The sequence below is a fragment of the Marmota monax genome, unplaced genomic scaffold (assembly GCF_021218885.2).
Source record: "Marmota monax isolate L192 unplaced genomic scaffold, Marmota_monax_Labrador192_F-V1.1 WCK01_AAM20220418_F8-fsc00191, whole genome shotgun sequence".
NCBI lineage: Eukaryota > Metazoa > Chordata > Mammalia > Rodentia > Sciuridae > Marmota > Marmota monax.
Window position 1 is genome coordinate 1,159,475 of NW_026693537.1, and position 17,663 is coordinate 1,177,137.

The 17,663-nt window shown below is 37.9% G+C and overlaps 1 protein-coding gene across 1 annotated transcript in view; it reads right to left on the reverse strand.

The window, feature by feature from the left end:
• Positions 1-2,496: 2,496 nt before the first annotated feature.
• Positions 2,497-17,663, reverse strand: part of Efhc1 (EF-hand domain containing 1) — a 53,301-nt gene continuing 38,134 nt past the window's right edge. Inside the window, exons 8-11 of the mRNA XM_046458559.2 lie at positions 15,108-15,321; positions 14,557-14,704; positions 4,123-4,333; positions 2,497-2,713 (exon numbers count right to left, since the gene is read on the reverse strand). Coding sequence (XP_046314515.1) covers positions 2,642-2,713; positions 4,123-4,333; positions 14,557-14,704; positions 15,108-15,321 — 645 coding nt within the window. The 3' untranslated portion in view covers positions 2,497-2,641. The remainder of the gene's footprint in view (positions 2,714-4,122; positions 4,334-14,556; positions 14,705-15,107; positions 15,322-17,663) is intronic.

Genomic DNA, 17,663 nt, shown 5'->3' on the forward strand with positions numbered 1-17,663 from the left:
GGAAACTTAACGGGTGAACAGTGTGAGGACACCAAAGAAATGCCCTGCTGGCTAGGGTCTTTCATGAGGTAGTGCTCATACCTTGTGATGGTGCTGTCAGATCTTAGCTTCTCAATCTTGGGTGAGCTTGGGAAGGGAGGCCAGGTGAGAAGTAGAAAGCAAGCTTGAGGAATATATAAACCTTATTCAAGCTAGCTGAGATGCTTCTAACAATTGTAGTGGGGCTGAAAGTTTAATCCTAGTACTCAGTAATTGAATAGAAAGATATTTCTTGTATCTGGTGGAAAAGATAAAGGGAAATAAAAAGAGTTAGAACGTCTACGAACACTTGGATTTCAAAGGGCAGGTAGAGGGGGATGTTCCTAAATCTCCATTTCAGCTAAGGCCCAATGCTGAGGACAAAAATTGGTAAGTATTTCCACATGCTGCCAATTGGGCTGATCCATGAAAGATTTACATTGGAGGGACCCAAAGCCTTTGTGAGCTTCTGTCTTCCTCAAGAGGCAGGGATGATGGAGAATGGATTGGAGACTGTAGACTTCTGAAAAGGGCATCAGGATATAGCAGGTCTGCAAGCTAAGTAAGGGGTAGATGGGATGGGGATGACTTTAACAGATGTGGTTTGACGTGTCTCTTGGAGTTTGGAGAGCACAAGATTTGGGGTGCCTGATTCTCATCTAAAACAAGTCTCAAGGATAGCTACCTAACTGCAGAACCAAGAGAATCTTTCAGCATGAGTACATACCCTAGCAGGGCTGAAAGGGCCCCATTCTGACAGATGAAGAGCCTGGGCAGCAGACTGTTACAGCAGGGCAGTCAGTTGGCTACTAGACCATCTGCATCTGAGAATGGTGCACAAGGAGGTTTCCTGTGTGAAGGTGCCCTAAGAATACACACACACACACACACATACACAGTGTCCTTGGAGAAAGTGATAGGCTTTGGACATACGTTACTCAGCCTTCAACCCAAATTATGATGACATTACCTGATAGAAATGAGAAGTTTCCCTTTTCTCTGGTTCTGCCCTCTAACCCTTCCTAGATCCTACTTGGGCCCAAACAGCAGCTGGCCTGAATAGAGACAAAGGGAACAAAAGCCAGAGAAAGGACTTTTCCTGTCCCAACACATACACTCTACTAATGGCTTCCAAGCCTGAGGCAGGACTGAGCTGGGAAAACAGGATAGAATTTAGTATTTTTTAAAGATTGAAGTGGACTTTTTAAATATTTGAGAATTTTAAAATAGTTTTGAATGACTGAAGGAAACAAAGTATGGGTTCTTCCTGAGATAATAACCTGGAACAAAAGGAGGCATCAACAATGCATCTACAGCCTTTAAACTGGTCAAAGGTAACAGCTCATTAGGGAAGGAAAGATCGAGGGCAGCTTCCCAGCAATTCTGAGGAGGCCCAGGCATCCTTGGTCCTGTGTAACTCCATCCTCATTCATGCCATATTTTGGGTGGCACAGAAGAATTTGAGATGGCATTTGAAAAGATGAAGTTGGTAACTGACTTCGATTAAAGAGCAGCACTGGCTAGAAAGTCATTTAGAACTCATTAGAGAGCCAACAACTGCTATCAGTCTTCCCCCACTATCTTAATGCCAGACGCTCTAAAAGAGCAAGTTTTCTACTTTTTAAAACAGCACCCACATCAAGAAAAACATTTTCCTTCATAACCCATCAAATATACTCAGGAAATAAGTTTCATGAAAATACATACTCTACATTTGTTCCACACCGATCTTTTATATTCCATTTTTAAAAAATGCAGGTCAACTAATGGGCCTTGAACCAGAGTTTTAAAAACACATACTATGTTTCTCTACAATATCGGGACAGGCAGGTAGGTAGTGGTGGGGGCCATTGGCTGGCAGCAACATCAATGCTAGGCACTTATTTTCAATATCCCAAATGTTTCTAGAAAATTCTCATTCATCCTGCACTTAATCATGCTATATCTGTTACAGTTGTCCAGAGAAAACAGAACCAACAGAATGTGTATGTATGTGTATAGACATATACAAAGAAAGAAATGAGTAATAGTATAAATGATTACTACCATGAGAAATGATCCGCATTTTGGAGCCTAAGCTCCTTAAGCTGAAGGTGAGTTGGCAAGCTAGAGCTGAAAGAGAGCTGAGGCTATAGTTCCAATCTGAGTCCAAATGCCTGAGACTTAGGACAGCTGATGGTGTAGCTCCTTTCTGAGGCCTGAAGGTGAAGGACTGTTGTTTCAGTTTGAGTTTGAAGGCAGTCAGGCAGGAGGAATTTGCTAGTACTCAGGGGAGGGTCAGCCATTTTGTTTTGTCCAGATGACTAGTTGGGCCCAACCACTTTGGGGAAGGCAATCTGCTTTGCTTACCAATTCAGATGTATTCTGAATCAAAAACAGAATAATGTTTGATGAAATATCTGGGTAGTCTGTGTCCCAGTCAATTGACACATAAAATTAACCATGACAATACCCCAACCACCCAAAATAAGGCACTAATCCTATAAAAACCAATTTAATTGAGATTTTTGGAGAAGTGAAATATAATCAAAAAAGAAATATAACTTCAGGAGCTCTACAAGATATATTTCCAATTGTGGCTCCAACATAAAAAAAATTATATTGTATTCTCTCATCAGCCAGATCAGTTTGAGAAAGCACGAACAAAGTTATAATAGTCAATTCTGTCTTCTCCATGAGAGCACATCCTGATTAACTGCAGAAGAGAGCAAAGAGAACAAATGAGACAGGTGGGCTTCCTTCAACTTAACTGCAGAGCACACTTATCCCCTACCTTTGTAAACCCAAAGTTCAGTTTTTATATCCTCAGTTGATTCATAAATGATCCTATGAACCTTGTAGGTAGTTCAGACATTGCCATCATCTTCAACTTAATGAAACCAAAGTTGGATGGTATAAATTACCTGCCCAAGATTTCAAGATGATCACCCATATTTATAAGGGTGCTGTCATTTTCAAAGCAAATTGTTTCAAGTAGAAGCCTTTGTCTACCAGGAAATAAGACTCTTATATAGTAGGTTGCTAATATTGCAACCTAATAAAAGAATCTAGTTCTATTACTGTTTATACTGTGTCCCCTGAAACTCAGCTGTGACTGATAACAGAATGATTTCCTGTGGTTGTCTTTGTAAGACATGTGCAAATCTACCCCACCTTTCCCTTCCCTGTCCCACTTCCCAATGACAGCCATTCCTCTCTCCCAAGTCAGTTCCCATGTCATATGGTATAAATTACTAAAATCAAAGTAGGCATGCTGTCAATCTAAGGTATGGGGAGTTAACTGGACGCTTGGCCCACATGAACAAATACCCTTCTTTCTGCCCGCCTCTACTCCTTGCTAATATTCCTGTTCATAAAAACTACTCATCTATAACCTAGTCACTTTAGCCCTAAACAAAATCCTTTCCTAAATGAATCTTTAATTCTGAACTTGGTTTTTGCTTAAATATCTTCAAGAAGGGCTATAGAATTTCAATGTTCTTAGTGTGAATATTTTGAAGATAGTAAGCCAGAGTCCTTGGCAAATGTGTTAGGGGGATGGATTTTGTTCTGACTTTCAGGGGAACCCTGACTAAAGGAATTAGTAATGAAGGAACAGCATGAAACTTAATTGATTTATGAAAATTCTAGGAGAAGAACTTCCTTGCCTTTTGTTTATTTGTGGCTGACCATACCCCTTACATACTGCTTGGGCAGTGTTTGTGTCCACATACTAGCCCTACTGAGGGGCTAAGCTACATGTTGGCTGTGAAGGGCATTAAAGGCTTTCCACCATCCTATTCAATCAACTGATCTTTGGGTCTCCTCCTGGCAGCTCCCCATCCAGGGTCATCTCTGCTGCCTTCCTTCAGCCCTGACGTATTGGTCTATCAACACTCTGTGCTATCTAGTCCCAGGCCCACTTATTGAGAAGCCCTTCAACAGAAATTAAACAAGGATGCCAATGCTAGAATCGGGGAAAATACCATAATCAAGGACAGTAGTTATGATTGGAATATCCTAAATCTCCCTCATTTAAAACAAAATACACATACAATTGCCTTTAGGAAAGAATGATTGGTGCTTAGCCTCTATAATCAACCCCCAAAAGAAATTCATACCAACCTCCTTAACCAAGGAGTCATCAATTGGGACGTTAAAGGATTCACAGATTTTAAAGAACATCTCTCTGTCCACATATCCTAATGCTTCCTTGTCATGAGCTTGAAATGCTTCATGTATGTTATCTTTGCATGAATAATCTTTCAGTTGCTTCTGGACTGTGTCAATTAAGGCTTCCAGTTCCTGCTTGCCTGGCTCCTCTTTAGCTTGCTTGCTGTAGAGAAAGGAAGGACATGACTGGACATGGTATTTATTTATTTATTTATTTTTAAGAGAGAGAATTTTTAATATTTATTTTTTAGTTTTCGGCGGACACAACATCTTTGTTTGTATGTGGTGCTGAGGATTGAACCCGGGCCGCACCCATGCCAGGCGAGCACGCTACCGCTTGAGCCACATCCCCAGCCCTGGACATGGTATTTATTCTTGACCAATCTTATCTCAGTGACCAAAGTTCTCACTTGGTGGAGTCAGGGAAGCTTCTAATGACAAACAGCTTTGACAAAGAGCTGACCAGTAGAACACATGCCCATGGAAGCTGGCTGATGACCAACGCCCACATTGGGAAGGCCTGACAGGGGGCAGTTTTTCATTGCCTCTCTTTTTGCCATATGTTAAATCACTGCACCACAAAGAGCCAAAGCTAATACCACCGCCATCCCAAATTTGGTATTTACAGGAACCACATGATTGTCTCTTCCTGCTTTGCAGATTAACATTACCTATCTAAAAATAAATGTCTGAGTGTTTTTAAAATATGCATATAACTATGCAGCCAGAAATCTCTTGTAGTTTTAACTTTCTTTCTCCAGTTCTCCCTGAATTTTGTGAAGGCTCATCTATGGAAGTTAAGGGGCTGCCCTATGTGGTGGTGAGAAGTTTAAGCTTAGCCTTTACTGAAATGAAGAGAAATTAATAACAGAGCATTAGGAAGAGGAAGGCCTGTCCCTTCAAAACACAGCACCCTAAGTAGAAGCTCAATTTTTATTTCCTTTGAACAAGAAGCAACAGCTACAAAATTGAGGAATTTTAGAGCTAGAAAAGTTTCCCACATATTCATAAATTCTTTTAGAACAATATGAACCCAGATAAACCCAGTAAGCATTCTTCCCTTTTTCAGTGATTGGAAAACAGACTTAAAGACCTATCCCAGATTCACATCAGAGGCAAGACCAGAACTCACATCTCACTCCATTCCAACATGTTCTTTCAAGGATGCCTGACTACCTCTTACTGAATCCCTCTCCTGCCATGACTTCAAAACCACTAACCCACTGAATTTCTATTCTTATTTTTTCTTGTATATAATATTCAAAAAGTTCACTGTTGCAACTAGCCTCTTTTAAATTAAGTTCCTTTTACCTACTGTTGATGGTTGCTGGGAGAGATATAAAGTGATATAATCTTTCAGGAGTCATTTTAAACAAGGAGCAAATGGTCAAGCAAAGAATTCCAAATAATTTATCCTAGGGAAATAATCATGGATTGTATGAAAAGATAAATCTATGAGAATGTTTTTAGATAGGCTAAATAGCCAAAAATACTAAATTGGTTAAAATACTTTAATCAAGTAATGGAATAATAATGAAGCCATCAACAATGCTGCAGAAAGAGTGGAAGATTGTTAGAAAATTGAGGTATTAGAGTATGAAAACAAAGTGCTAGCTTTTGTGTAAAACTCATGGGAGAATAAAAATATATATTCAAATTTGCCTATATTATGTAAAGAAACTCTGGGAAGATAATTTAAAAAAAAAGAAAACAAAGACAGTCTCCTATGGGGGATGGAGTAAGTAGTAGATGGAATATTTGAGTATAAGGTCTACCCCAAATATATTAAGCTATCAATGTTCCATAAACTATTTCACAATATCAGGAATATTTATGGTAGGCTATCAAGTAAAGTCAGTTAAATAGTATGATAGAATTAGTACATTTCATATGCATATTAAAAAACAAAATATTAGAAGTCATCTCTGGGATATGAGATTTTCAACATATTTTTGCTTATATTTATTTGCATTTGCATGGAAATGGAAGGAGACCCTCATTGTTATACAAAATTACATATAAGGGGATGTGAGGGGAAAGGAAAAAACAAAACAAAACAAGGGAGAGAAATGAATTACAGTAGATGGGGTAGAGAGAGAAGATGGGAGGGGAGGGGAGGGGAGGGGGGATAGTAAAGGATAGGAAAGGTAGCAGAATACAACAGTCACAGTATGGCAATATGTAAAAACGTGGATGTGTAACTGATGTGATACTGCAATCTGTATACGGGGTAAAAATGGGAGTTCATAACCCACTTGAAGCTAATGTATGAAATATGATATGTCAAGAGCTTTGTAATGTTTTAAATAACCAATAAAAAATTTTACTCCCTTAATTTTAAAAATGTGAACATGTTATTTTTACAGTATGGCAAAACAATAAAAATCATCATAAAAATCACCAGTAACTAAATGACCTATGGCATTATGTATTATAAAAACAGACTATGTTTAACTGATGGGTGTAATTCCAGTGATGTATACTAAATTGTAAATGATTGTCAAGGAACTATTTTAGTGTCACAAACTATTCAAACCTCATTCTGCACATAGTTTCAGGAATTAGAGCCATGGAGCATATTAAGTCAAAATGTGATCATCATCCAATCACTTTGGGAAAAATGACTAGTAACAAAGACAATACTTCTTCCTTCCCTGAAGATGTCAGATGCCCATTTCCTTTCATACATCAGGGAAATGCCCAGGCATCAGCAACCTTTGAACAAGATGGAATATATGCAGAGATAGATGGCAAGGAGTGGTATTGTTTAAGGCAGGCATAGTTAAAGTTAGAGCCCCTAATTTATTATGAGGGCACAAGCCAGGACCCATTCTATAAGGGAGCAGCAATTCGTAGGCCAAGTTGTTGCTCCCGTGGGTCAAAAATGGAAAATAAAGATATTGTGTCCACCTAAAACAAAAATAAATAAATAAATAAATAAATTTTTAAAATGGAACTCAGGGGCCTGCTAGTTATGCTTAGCAGGAACTGCCTACTGAGAGGTGGCTAGAGAACCCAATACGTGGGATAAAAATTGTTCCAAGCCCTCCAATGCTCTACCTTTACTTTCCATAAAAGTGAATGTGTGTTCTATAGAGTGATCCCATGGGTAAGATGGTAAGATGAATGTCAATGATTTTTCAGTCTGCTCTTAGAATATTCTGCTACAAGCACCCTGGCAAGTCCTCTACTTAGCAGGAACTGAGTGGAACTAATGTATTTTCTAAGTAAATAGTCTGAAATCCTATTCTCCTTTTCCTACAGTATTTCTTTTGGTGGAAGGCAGTTCTAATAATGTGTCAGAGCTTTAAGTGGCCATTTCTATTGCAAAGACTCAGTGTAGACCTCCTGGAGTGACCTTAGCTCTTGATCTGTAACCCATACCTCCCCTTTGCCCCAGTAAAGGTAAACCCATCCCAGGACAGGCAGTCACTGGCCCAGGGAGCTTCGGTTATGGCCAAGAGTTTTACTAAGTGAAAACGTGCCTGATTTATTGGTGCTTTTCTCTGGAAAAGCAAAAAGATTGTAATACAAAACTTGGGCTCTGGACTCAGAGCACCTGGTTCAAAATCTCAGCTTGGCCATTTTAAGGCTGCATAATCTTCATCCAGTTCCTTAACTGCTCTGCAACTCAGTGCTTTCATCTGTAATAGGTGGGGGAGGGGCGGCAGTTAAAGGAAACCATCTCACAAACACTCTTATCAGAATTAAATATAACATATAAATGACATACTGCCTGACACAGCAGTGACACAACAAATGGTAGTGCTTAACCGAGTTCCTTTTTTCTTTTCTTTTTCTTTTTTCTTTTTTTTTTTGGTACGAAGGATTGAATCCAGGGGCACCTAACCACTGAACCATATCCTCAACCTATTTTATTTTTTATTTTGAGACATGGTCTCACTAAGTTGTTTAGGGCTTCACTAAGTTGCTAAGACTGGCTTTTCACTTTGTGAGCCTCCTGCCTCAGCCTCCTGAGCTGCTGGAATTAGAGGTGTGAGTCACGACACCTGGATCTAGTTCTTTGGCCTTTTACCATTTGCCCTTTCCTTTTTTCTGGCCTGGAATATAGATGTAAAGTTAGAGATGCAACATGACTTTGTGGCCACAGAGTGAAAAGCATGATGACAAATGGTACTTGTGAAAGCTGAGAAGAGAGTGAGACATCAGGTCTCTGATGGCATTATAAAGCCCCCACACCAGCCTGAGTCTATTTACCTCCAGACATAATGTTCCATGAGAAGTATCAAACTCCACTGGGTTAAGCTGATGTAAATTTGCTGTGTTGTTACTGTTGCAGTTATCATGTGCAGCAAATGTAACTTCTAACTGATAGAGAGCTTTAAATTAGGAAATGGTGTTGAGAAGGAAAAGAAGAAGTCAGAGGCAAGAGATTATAGAATAAAACAAAAGAACACAGTGTATTGGATGTGCTGCAAAATAGAAGAGGTCAAGGTTATCTCCAAGGTTTCAAATCAAGATATTGATTGCATTAAGAGGGGAATTAGCATTTACTGACTGCCTCATGTGTTCTCATCATTATGTTGGTGTTTTATGTGTCGTCACAATTCATTGCTATCTCAACTCCATGGGACAGATAGGCAGAAAGAAAGAACAGGGCCAAAAGCAGGTGAGCTGGAAAGATGAAAATGACAATGACTTTTTTGTTGTACAAAGTGTGAGGTGCCAATGATTCAGATGGACAAAATACCTAGAACCTACAGCAGACAGAAATGTAGGAATTCCTTCCGGAGAATGGTTAGCATGGAGAGCACCTCACACACTGTGTGATGTTAAGGGAGTTTAAAGAAGGCAAACAAGAGGACCAAAAACTGGACCTGGAGAAACACCAGCCTACTAGAAGTAAGTAGGAAAAAGATACATAAAATAGGCTTTAAGAGAGGTAGGAATAATTAGCTTTCCAGAACTTAAAAAAGAGGGCGTCAAAAGTGGGTGGTTAACATACGTAAGTCAGGAAGGCCAAATACTGGATTAGAGGATCAGGAAACTGGCACAGAGGCCAATCCAGCCTGCTGCCTGCATTTTTTTAGGCATAAAGTTTTATTGGAACACAGGAACTCCTATTCATTTACAAGTAGCTGCTTTCACACTGCAAGGGCAGAGTTAGGTAGTTACAGAGATGGTATGGCCCACAAAACCTAAATCATCTCCCAGTTGTGCCTTTATAAGTAGATATTTGCCTGCTTCTGCTCTAGATTCCAAGCTCCCCATTCTCTCATATATTTATTACAAGGTCTGACATATGGTATAAGCTCAAGAATATGTTGAATTAATGAGATGACACCATCATATCTGGAAAACAGAAATGACCTTCAAGAAAGCAATTAACAAGGAGCGCTTCGATTTTGGAAAAGTCAGAATGTGGGTTCAGACACAAATAGAAGAATTAAGTTTGGAGAAATAGGAGCTACTTACTCTGCCAAAAGAAAGTAAAGAAACAATGAGTAATAATATAGAAACATTATAAAGGAAAGAGTGGAAATACTGGATCACTTTGATCTCATATTTGAAGCTAACTGCAAAGAAAATATAGAAGAGCTTGGGACTTAAGGAAATGGAAAAACAAATGAGAATATTTGGAAATTTCTCCTTTGGAAAAGTGGCAGGAGAGAAAAATAAGAGAAAAAGAAAGGAGAGGAGGTCCTCTTAAAGTTGAAGGTCATAAATGACACAAAGATAGAACAAGAATAATCTATCTGGACTTGTGTGTTACGCTAGTCAAACATGCAGGTTTTGTGTAGAGCATGGGTTTATGAGCATGGGCATTTGTTATCCTTAAATCTGAGTTAAAAAACTGCAATGAGAAATCAAGACCCGAAAAGAATTTCAGAACTTCAAAATGCAGTCCAATACTCAGCTACCATTCTAATTTTCTGGTTCAGAGAAACAAATAGCTGACTCTAAATTTTCTTCTCCTGAAACTATCATGTGACATAAAAATTTTCACTCAGGCCTGACAAATACCTTTTCATTACTCTAGTCAAATAAAGGATTTGTATTTCCTTACTGTGAGATTCATGATAAGATGGGAGAGGTATAAGCCAAAGATGAAACGGTTAGAAGACAAAGAAGGTATGACACTTGGATTCATATCTTGAAGAATTCCCTCTCACTTATCTCTGACCCATCAAAAGAGAGGAGAAGTGAGGATCAAAACAAGGATAGCAATAGATTTCTTAACCAAGAACTTGAATTTTTCTTTATTTTTATTGACCCCCCAGTGGTATTTTTTTTCTCAATACAAAATCAAAAATGTGATTTTTCTAAAAGGTAATTTGCTGAAACAAGTAGCTTTCTATTGTCTGCTGGTATTTGCACAGACATGGGGAAATTACAGAACAAAGTTTTTTGAGAAGTACTTGAATTAAATATGACCATGGATGGGCCCTTAGTGGTATTTAGTCCCCACTAAGCCTTCCGCTTTCCTAAACAGCTGCCCTGTTTCTTCAGGTCTGAGACAAATATTTTAACATCTCTGGAATTAGGATCCATTTTTCAGTTGATGTGGATTTTTTTTCATATATCTGTGGATTATAATTTGCATTTTCTCTCTTTTTTATTAGGAGATTAAATAATGTTATGTCTTTTTCACTTTATTTTCATATTCATTTTTAACTTCATCTATATATTTAATAAATAAAGCATTTCACAACTTCTATTCTTCCTACTGACTACCTCACTGGCACAATCAGGAGGGGTCCCAAGCATATCTAAGTACTTACCAGCATCTGTACCCAGGTGCCTTGCCTTCCTGCCTGCTGCCAAAGAACAATGTTTCAAAGAATAATCCCAAGATCCCTGAAGGTTCCCAGGATGCTATTGGGGGTTAACAAAGCCAAAACTATCCTCATAATAATTCGGTCATTATTTATCATTTTACTCAGGTTTTCTCACAAGTGCACAATGGAGTTTTCCAAAGATTCACAAGGAATGATATCATAGAAGTCTAAATTAAAAAGCAGATAAAAACTCAGCTCTCTTCTATTAGTAAAACCAGACATTAAAGAAATTTGCAAAAGTATAAAACAATGCCATTCTTCTCACTGAAGGCTTTTGATTGAGAAAATGGAGGATTTTGTTTCCCCACAGAAATTATATTTTTTGTTAACATGAAATGAGTTTATTTTTCTTTTAAAAATTAATATTTAAATTTTTCAGATATAGTTTGCATGCTAAATATAAATAAAGATACACAACAATTCTTTAGGGTCCTCAATAATTTTTAAGATTTCAAAAGTGTCCTATGACCAAAATATTCAAGAATGATTGACCTAGATGCAGGGTTAGTGCTTCTACCTAAAGCCACCTTCTTGTCTTGAATACTAACCCCCATACTCTTTCACATACTCTAGCAATTCTCTTTCTTTCCACCCCCCCTCTCTCTTACAGAATTTTCATATATAAAATGCTGTTATTTCTTCTATTTTAAAGCAAAAACAAAACAAAACCTGTCTTGAATTTTCTTCCTCTGCCAGCTTCTCCATTCCTTCTCTGTTCACCTTTGCACCAAACCTTCTCAAAAGAGTTATCTGTACTTCTGGTAAAAAATTCCTCTTTCCATTCTCTCTTAAATCCACTCCCATTAAATTTTCTTATGCCTCTCTTTGCCCTAAAACTCCTCACTAAGCTCCCCAATTCTGTGCAAAATGCCAAATCCTTATTTGACACATAAATCATTCCATCTTCCTTGATACACTGACAGTTCTGGATTTGCACAGTTCTAAGATGCATGAATCTCAGTCACCACCATTTAGTAAAACAACCCAGTCCCTCAACAACATGGTTCAAATCCAAGTTACCACAGTTTATTAACCTTGAGTAATTCATAAAGTAAAAACTTCTATGTCAGGTCATTAGTGAACTAATTGTAACATAAATAGCAGATGCACATTATGATCAGTGACAATCACATCACTTGTCTCCAAGTCTATTGTCTCTTGGTTCCCGTGCATCTGTTTTTCAGTTCATTCACAGCCAAGTGCATAACTACTTTGCCTCCTCTTTCTTGGGGACACAGCAACATGATACTTTACAAAAATGGATCATCAAAAGAGGGAATTGTCCAAAAGTGAAATTCTGGTCAAACATAAATGGAGTTATGAAAGAAACAGTTGACTGTGGCAATGTGGATGCTGCTTTCTTTCAAAAGACGGTGGATATGTGGCCAGAGGAACTCCATGAAGGTGAAGCTACTGACACAGGTGAGGAAAGCAGTTGCAATGAAAAGGACGAGAATACCTTGGAGGCCCATAAAAATACTGCTGTGAGAAGAACTCTCAGAGACAACTTACCCTCAGTAAAGAAATTCTAGAATATCTTTCATGACATTTGAAGGTAAAAATGATAAAAATGTTAGAAATTGACCAAACTTAAACAGGAGTATGACAATGTGCCAAGTCACAGAAAACATGTTCACTCTGTATCACAAGTTACACAATTAGAACAAGGCAAGCACTGTTCAAACTACTCTTGATACTTTTTTTTCAAAAATAAAATACTTTACTTCTCAGTTCCCATTGTTTTAAACTACAATGTGCTGAGTAAAAACTAGTTTTACCATTTTTTTGTTTCCCTACATGAACATAATGATCAGAATTAATATGGTGACAAAATTTTTTTAACAGAATAATAGTAAGTTTTCCTGTATTATTACAGTTGTTTTTCACAGTCACTCAATGGTGTTTCCAGTCCCACACAACTGAAAAAGGAGGACTGTCCATACTCTCTTTATGTGACTTCCAGGTTGCCATACTCTCTTGACTTTTTTTCTGCCTACTGGTGGTCCTTTCCAGTTTCTCCTGTTCTTAGCATCAGAGGACCTCAAAGCCTAGCTGCACTTTTTCTTTTTATTTTTCTTTTTGGTACTGAGGATTGAGCCCATGCTTTACTACTGAACTACAGCCCCTTTTATTTTTTTACTTTGAGATAGGGTCTCACTAAGTTGCTTAGGGCCTCAAAAAATTGCAGAGGTTGGCCTTGAACTTGCAATCCTCCTGCCTCAGCCTCCCAAGTCACTGGGATTACACCACTGTGCTGGGCTATTCACTTATTTATCTATACTAACTCCCTTTGAAATTTCATTCAGTCTCATGGCCTAAAATATCATCTATATGACAACAATTGCCACATTGACTTCTTCAGCCTAGACCTCTCACCTGAACTCCTGACTTACATACCCAACAGTCTATATGACATCTCTACTTGGCTATTTCTTTTAAGTATTAAACCTAGTATATCCAAAACCAAAATTCCCACCTTTATTCCACTAAAAACCTCCTCTATCTATAGTCCACATTTTTCCATCTCAGTTGATGACAAGTCCTTCCCTCCTGATGTTCATGCCAAAAACCTTAGAGTATCCTTAACTATTCTCTTTTTCTCACAGCCCCTGTATAATCTGTCTGTAGTCACACTGGCTCTACCTTCAAAATATAATGAAATCACCACACTTTTCCCACACCTCCACTCACCACCCTGGTCCATGCATCATCATGCCTTGCCAGGACTACTACTGTGATCCTCTTAGCTGGTCTCCTTCCTAATCTATTTTCAATAGAACAGCCAGGGTAATTCTTTTAAAACATATATCACATCTTGCTATTCCTCTACTCAGAAAATCCCACGGATTTTCATTTCATTCAGAGAAAGACCAAGATCTTTCCACAGACCTGTTAGGCCCTACACAACCTGGCCCTTTGTTAGTTTTCTAATTCAATCTCTTCTTCTCCCTCACCTCCCTCCATGTTAGCTACTCCCACTAGTCTACTGCTGGCCAGTGCTACCTGAATACTCTAGGCTGGGTGTGTGCTACCCCTCAGAGACTTTGCACTCTTTATACAAGCTATTCTTCCAGATGTCCACCAGGTGAACTCCCCAAAGTGTTGCTCAAGGTCACTTTCTTAAGGTACAATCATCCACACTAAGTGACTACAACCCAGTTCCCCCATCCAGAAGCCCTTATCATGTGCATTTTGCCCTATTTTCCCATGGCATTTGTCACTTAGTATACTGTATAATTTACTTATTTGTGTTAATATCTATCTCTTGCTGCTTAGAAGGTCAATTCCATGATGTCAACAACTTCTTGTCTATTTTATTTATTGCTAAAGCTCAATGACCTAGTGATAGCATCTTAAATACAAGTATTCAATAATTATTTGCTAAATAAATGTAGCTGAAAAAGTTCCAAGTTACTAGTTATTATACTAAATTCAGGGAACTTTTTGTGTAGATCTAATAAACTCCAATATGATGAGGGAAATTTGAAAGTCTAAAATATTATTACACATTCATTTTGACAAGAATTACTTCCTGGAAATTTTGCATATGCCAAGGCCAAAAAGGACCCTAGGCAGTCAAACATACTTCTCTAGTTCTGGTGCAGGAATTTCTTGCTTTCGGACATGGTTCTGAATTGACGAGAGTGCTTCTGGTGAATACTGGGCAGCATTGCTCTCCATGTATTTTAGAACATACTCATCTATATCAAGGATGATGAATCGGTGGCCAAACACTGGAAAGAGGTAGCAATACACTTAGTTTTATTGTTTCCCTCATGTGATCAGAGATAAAATACTATTAACACTCCAACGATATCACCCAGACTAATGAATTATCAATAGCTGTATAAATTAATATGCAGTACTTTTCTCAGCTTTTAGGAAGACCATTGTCAACACCTAACTAACATGGTTGCATTAATGTAAAAAATTTAGTGCCAACAAATGCAACCAATCTAAAGTTTAATTGATAAGGAATGAGGTTAAGATATTATACCACTTATAAAAGTCTACTAGATTTATCTCATCTGGAATAAAACCTAATTGCCTCTCACAAAACTTAAATTAATTAAATTACAACTAAGAAGAACCCATTTACTCAGTCAGTGGGAAATTCTGAACTGTGTTTGGACCTACCGTCAATGACAGCACCAATGAAGAAGTCGCTGGGGCCATAGTAGATGGGGTTTTCTGCCTCAGAGAATGGTTTAATAACTCTAGTCCTCCCAAGGTACTTGCCCCCAATGATACCAGAATTTCTAACAGGAGGCTCAAAGATACTGATCATGTCAGTGGCTAGAAAATAAGAGAAGATAAATCGGCGGTCTTTGTCTTCTGGGATAGGGGATTCCTAGAAGGGTGAAGAAAAGAAGATGTTATGAAGATTCCTAATCTAGCCAGTTTCCCCAAATTTAAATTCCTACAGAGCCAGGTATATAATAAAAATCAATCAATAAACATAAGTTCTACTACATATTTTATGCATTACAAAGCACATATAAAAATATTGGGGGCTATGAAATAAGTGCACTCATAAGTAAGATATAGATAGCCAGGCATGGTGACGGGCCTGTAATTCCAGTGGCATGGGAGGCTGAGGCAGGAGAATTACAAGTTAAAAGCCAGCCTCAGCAATTTAGTGAAGCCCTAAGCAACTCAACAAGACCTTGTCTCCAAAATATGAAAAAGGGCTGGGGATGTGTCTCAGTGGTTAAAGACTTGGGGTTCACTCCCGGGTACCAAAAAAAAAAAAAAAAGAATATAAAATCAACAGACAAAATAATATTTTCTTAACAAACATTACATATTGTATGGTCTTGTATACCCTTTGGAGGGCATGTACACTGTTTTGAAAATCACTGTTCAAATTCTGTTTTTAATGCTCTTCTAACCCTTCCTCAAGTCCTCAACTAGCTTGCTAAGCATACAGTTTACCACTGAGCTACACTCCAGGCCACAACTTTTAAAAAATATGATATATTACTGGGCATGGCGGTGCACACCTGTAATTCCACCTACTCAGGAGGCTGAGACAGGAGGATCACAAACTTGAGGACAGCCTCAGCAACTTAGCAAGACCCTAAGCAACTTAATGAGACCCTGTCTCAAAATTAAAAAAAAAAAAAAGAAATTGAAAATTTGAGTAGTTGAATGATTTGCTCCTCATTTGTGAATAATGTAATTACATATTTTTCGAAGGACCTAACATAGTACACTAAAATTCATATCAGACAACCACCATGTGTAGTACCTAATGTAAATAAACTTTGTTGAGCAAATTGGATTCTTCTGTGTTTTTGGTCTTCAGAGTTTCTTTGACAGGCAGGACATGCACCAGAACCAATTTTTCTCTTGTAATGGCATAAAGTTTTTCTTTTGTGCTCAAATTAATGTTTTTACACTTCCCCAAGTTCCTGGGCCAGCACTCTATTCTGAGTCCCAGGCAGTTTACCAGCAGATTTTTACTTAGGCAACAATCACCTGCCTAGCTTTCTTTCACTTTATTGTCTCACAACATGTCCAGTGTCCTTGTCTGAACTCCTTATATTAACTCAATTATACTGAACCTATTGATATTTGTCTCTGGTCATTTTTAACTTAATTTCCCTCTTTTCTTCTGAAGTCCCCACCTTACTCCTACACCTTTCCCCCTGGTTGTCCAGCATGCTTTCTTTTTTTAGAACTTTTGTGAGGAGCCTAATAAATACAGTTCTCTACTTTAGCAAATAAGTCAAAAAAAAAAAACATTTGAAAATTACCTTGACCAGAAAGAATATCACTTCTTTTTCCCTGACTATTCAAAGATACCCACTATTTCATTGCTAATAATTCTGATGGCTTTCTTTTAAATGTTTTTTTTTTTTGTCATGAACTACAACAAAGAGAGAACTACAAAAACAAAGAAAAACCCGTAATATACAGCTCAAAGAATTTCACAAAGTGAACAACCATGTAATCACCACCCATGTCAAGAAATAGAACACTGACAGAACCTAGAAAGTGCTCTCTATATGCTACCTTTCCCCACCAAAAAAGCCACTATCTTGAGTTTTATGGTTTTCTTTATTATCATCACAAACAGCCATCCCAAAATAGTTTTGTTTTGACTCCTTTTAAATCTTATTTTAAATGAAATTATATGACATGTATGTATTAATTTGTGTCTGTAACCTTACATTTTAAATTATGTTTGGCCAGGCATGGCGGCACATGCTTGTAATCCCAGCAGTTCAGGAGGCTGAGACCAGAGGATCACAAGCCCAACTTAAGCAACTTAGTGAGACTCTGTCTTAAATGACAAAAGGGCTGGGGATGTAGCTCAGTGATTAAGTGTCCCTGGGTTAAATCCCCAGTACTCTCAAAATTATGTTCGTATGATTTATCCATGCTAATATTTTAGGTTACAGTTCACTAATTTTCACTGTATAGAATTCAAATCATTGTACAAATTAGCCATAATTTATTTATCTATTCTCTAATAGGTAGATACTTAGGTCTAGTATGGATATTATGGCTATTACTTTTGGCTATTATAAATTATACTGTTATGAACATATTTATCTTTTGGTGTATAAATAGAATACTATCATTTTGGCACAATATGATATTCTGGACTATGCTAAATTGTTTTACTAAGTGGAAGTATCACTGAGAGTATGAGAGTTCCTATGGCTCTATATTCTCACCAACATA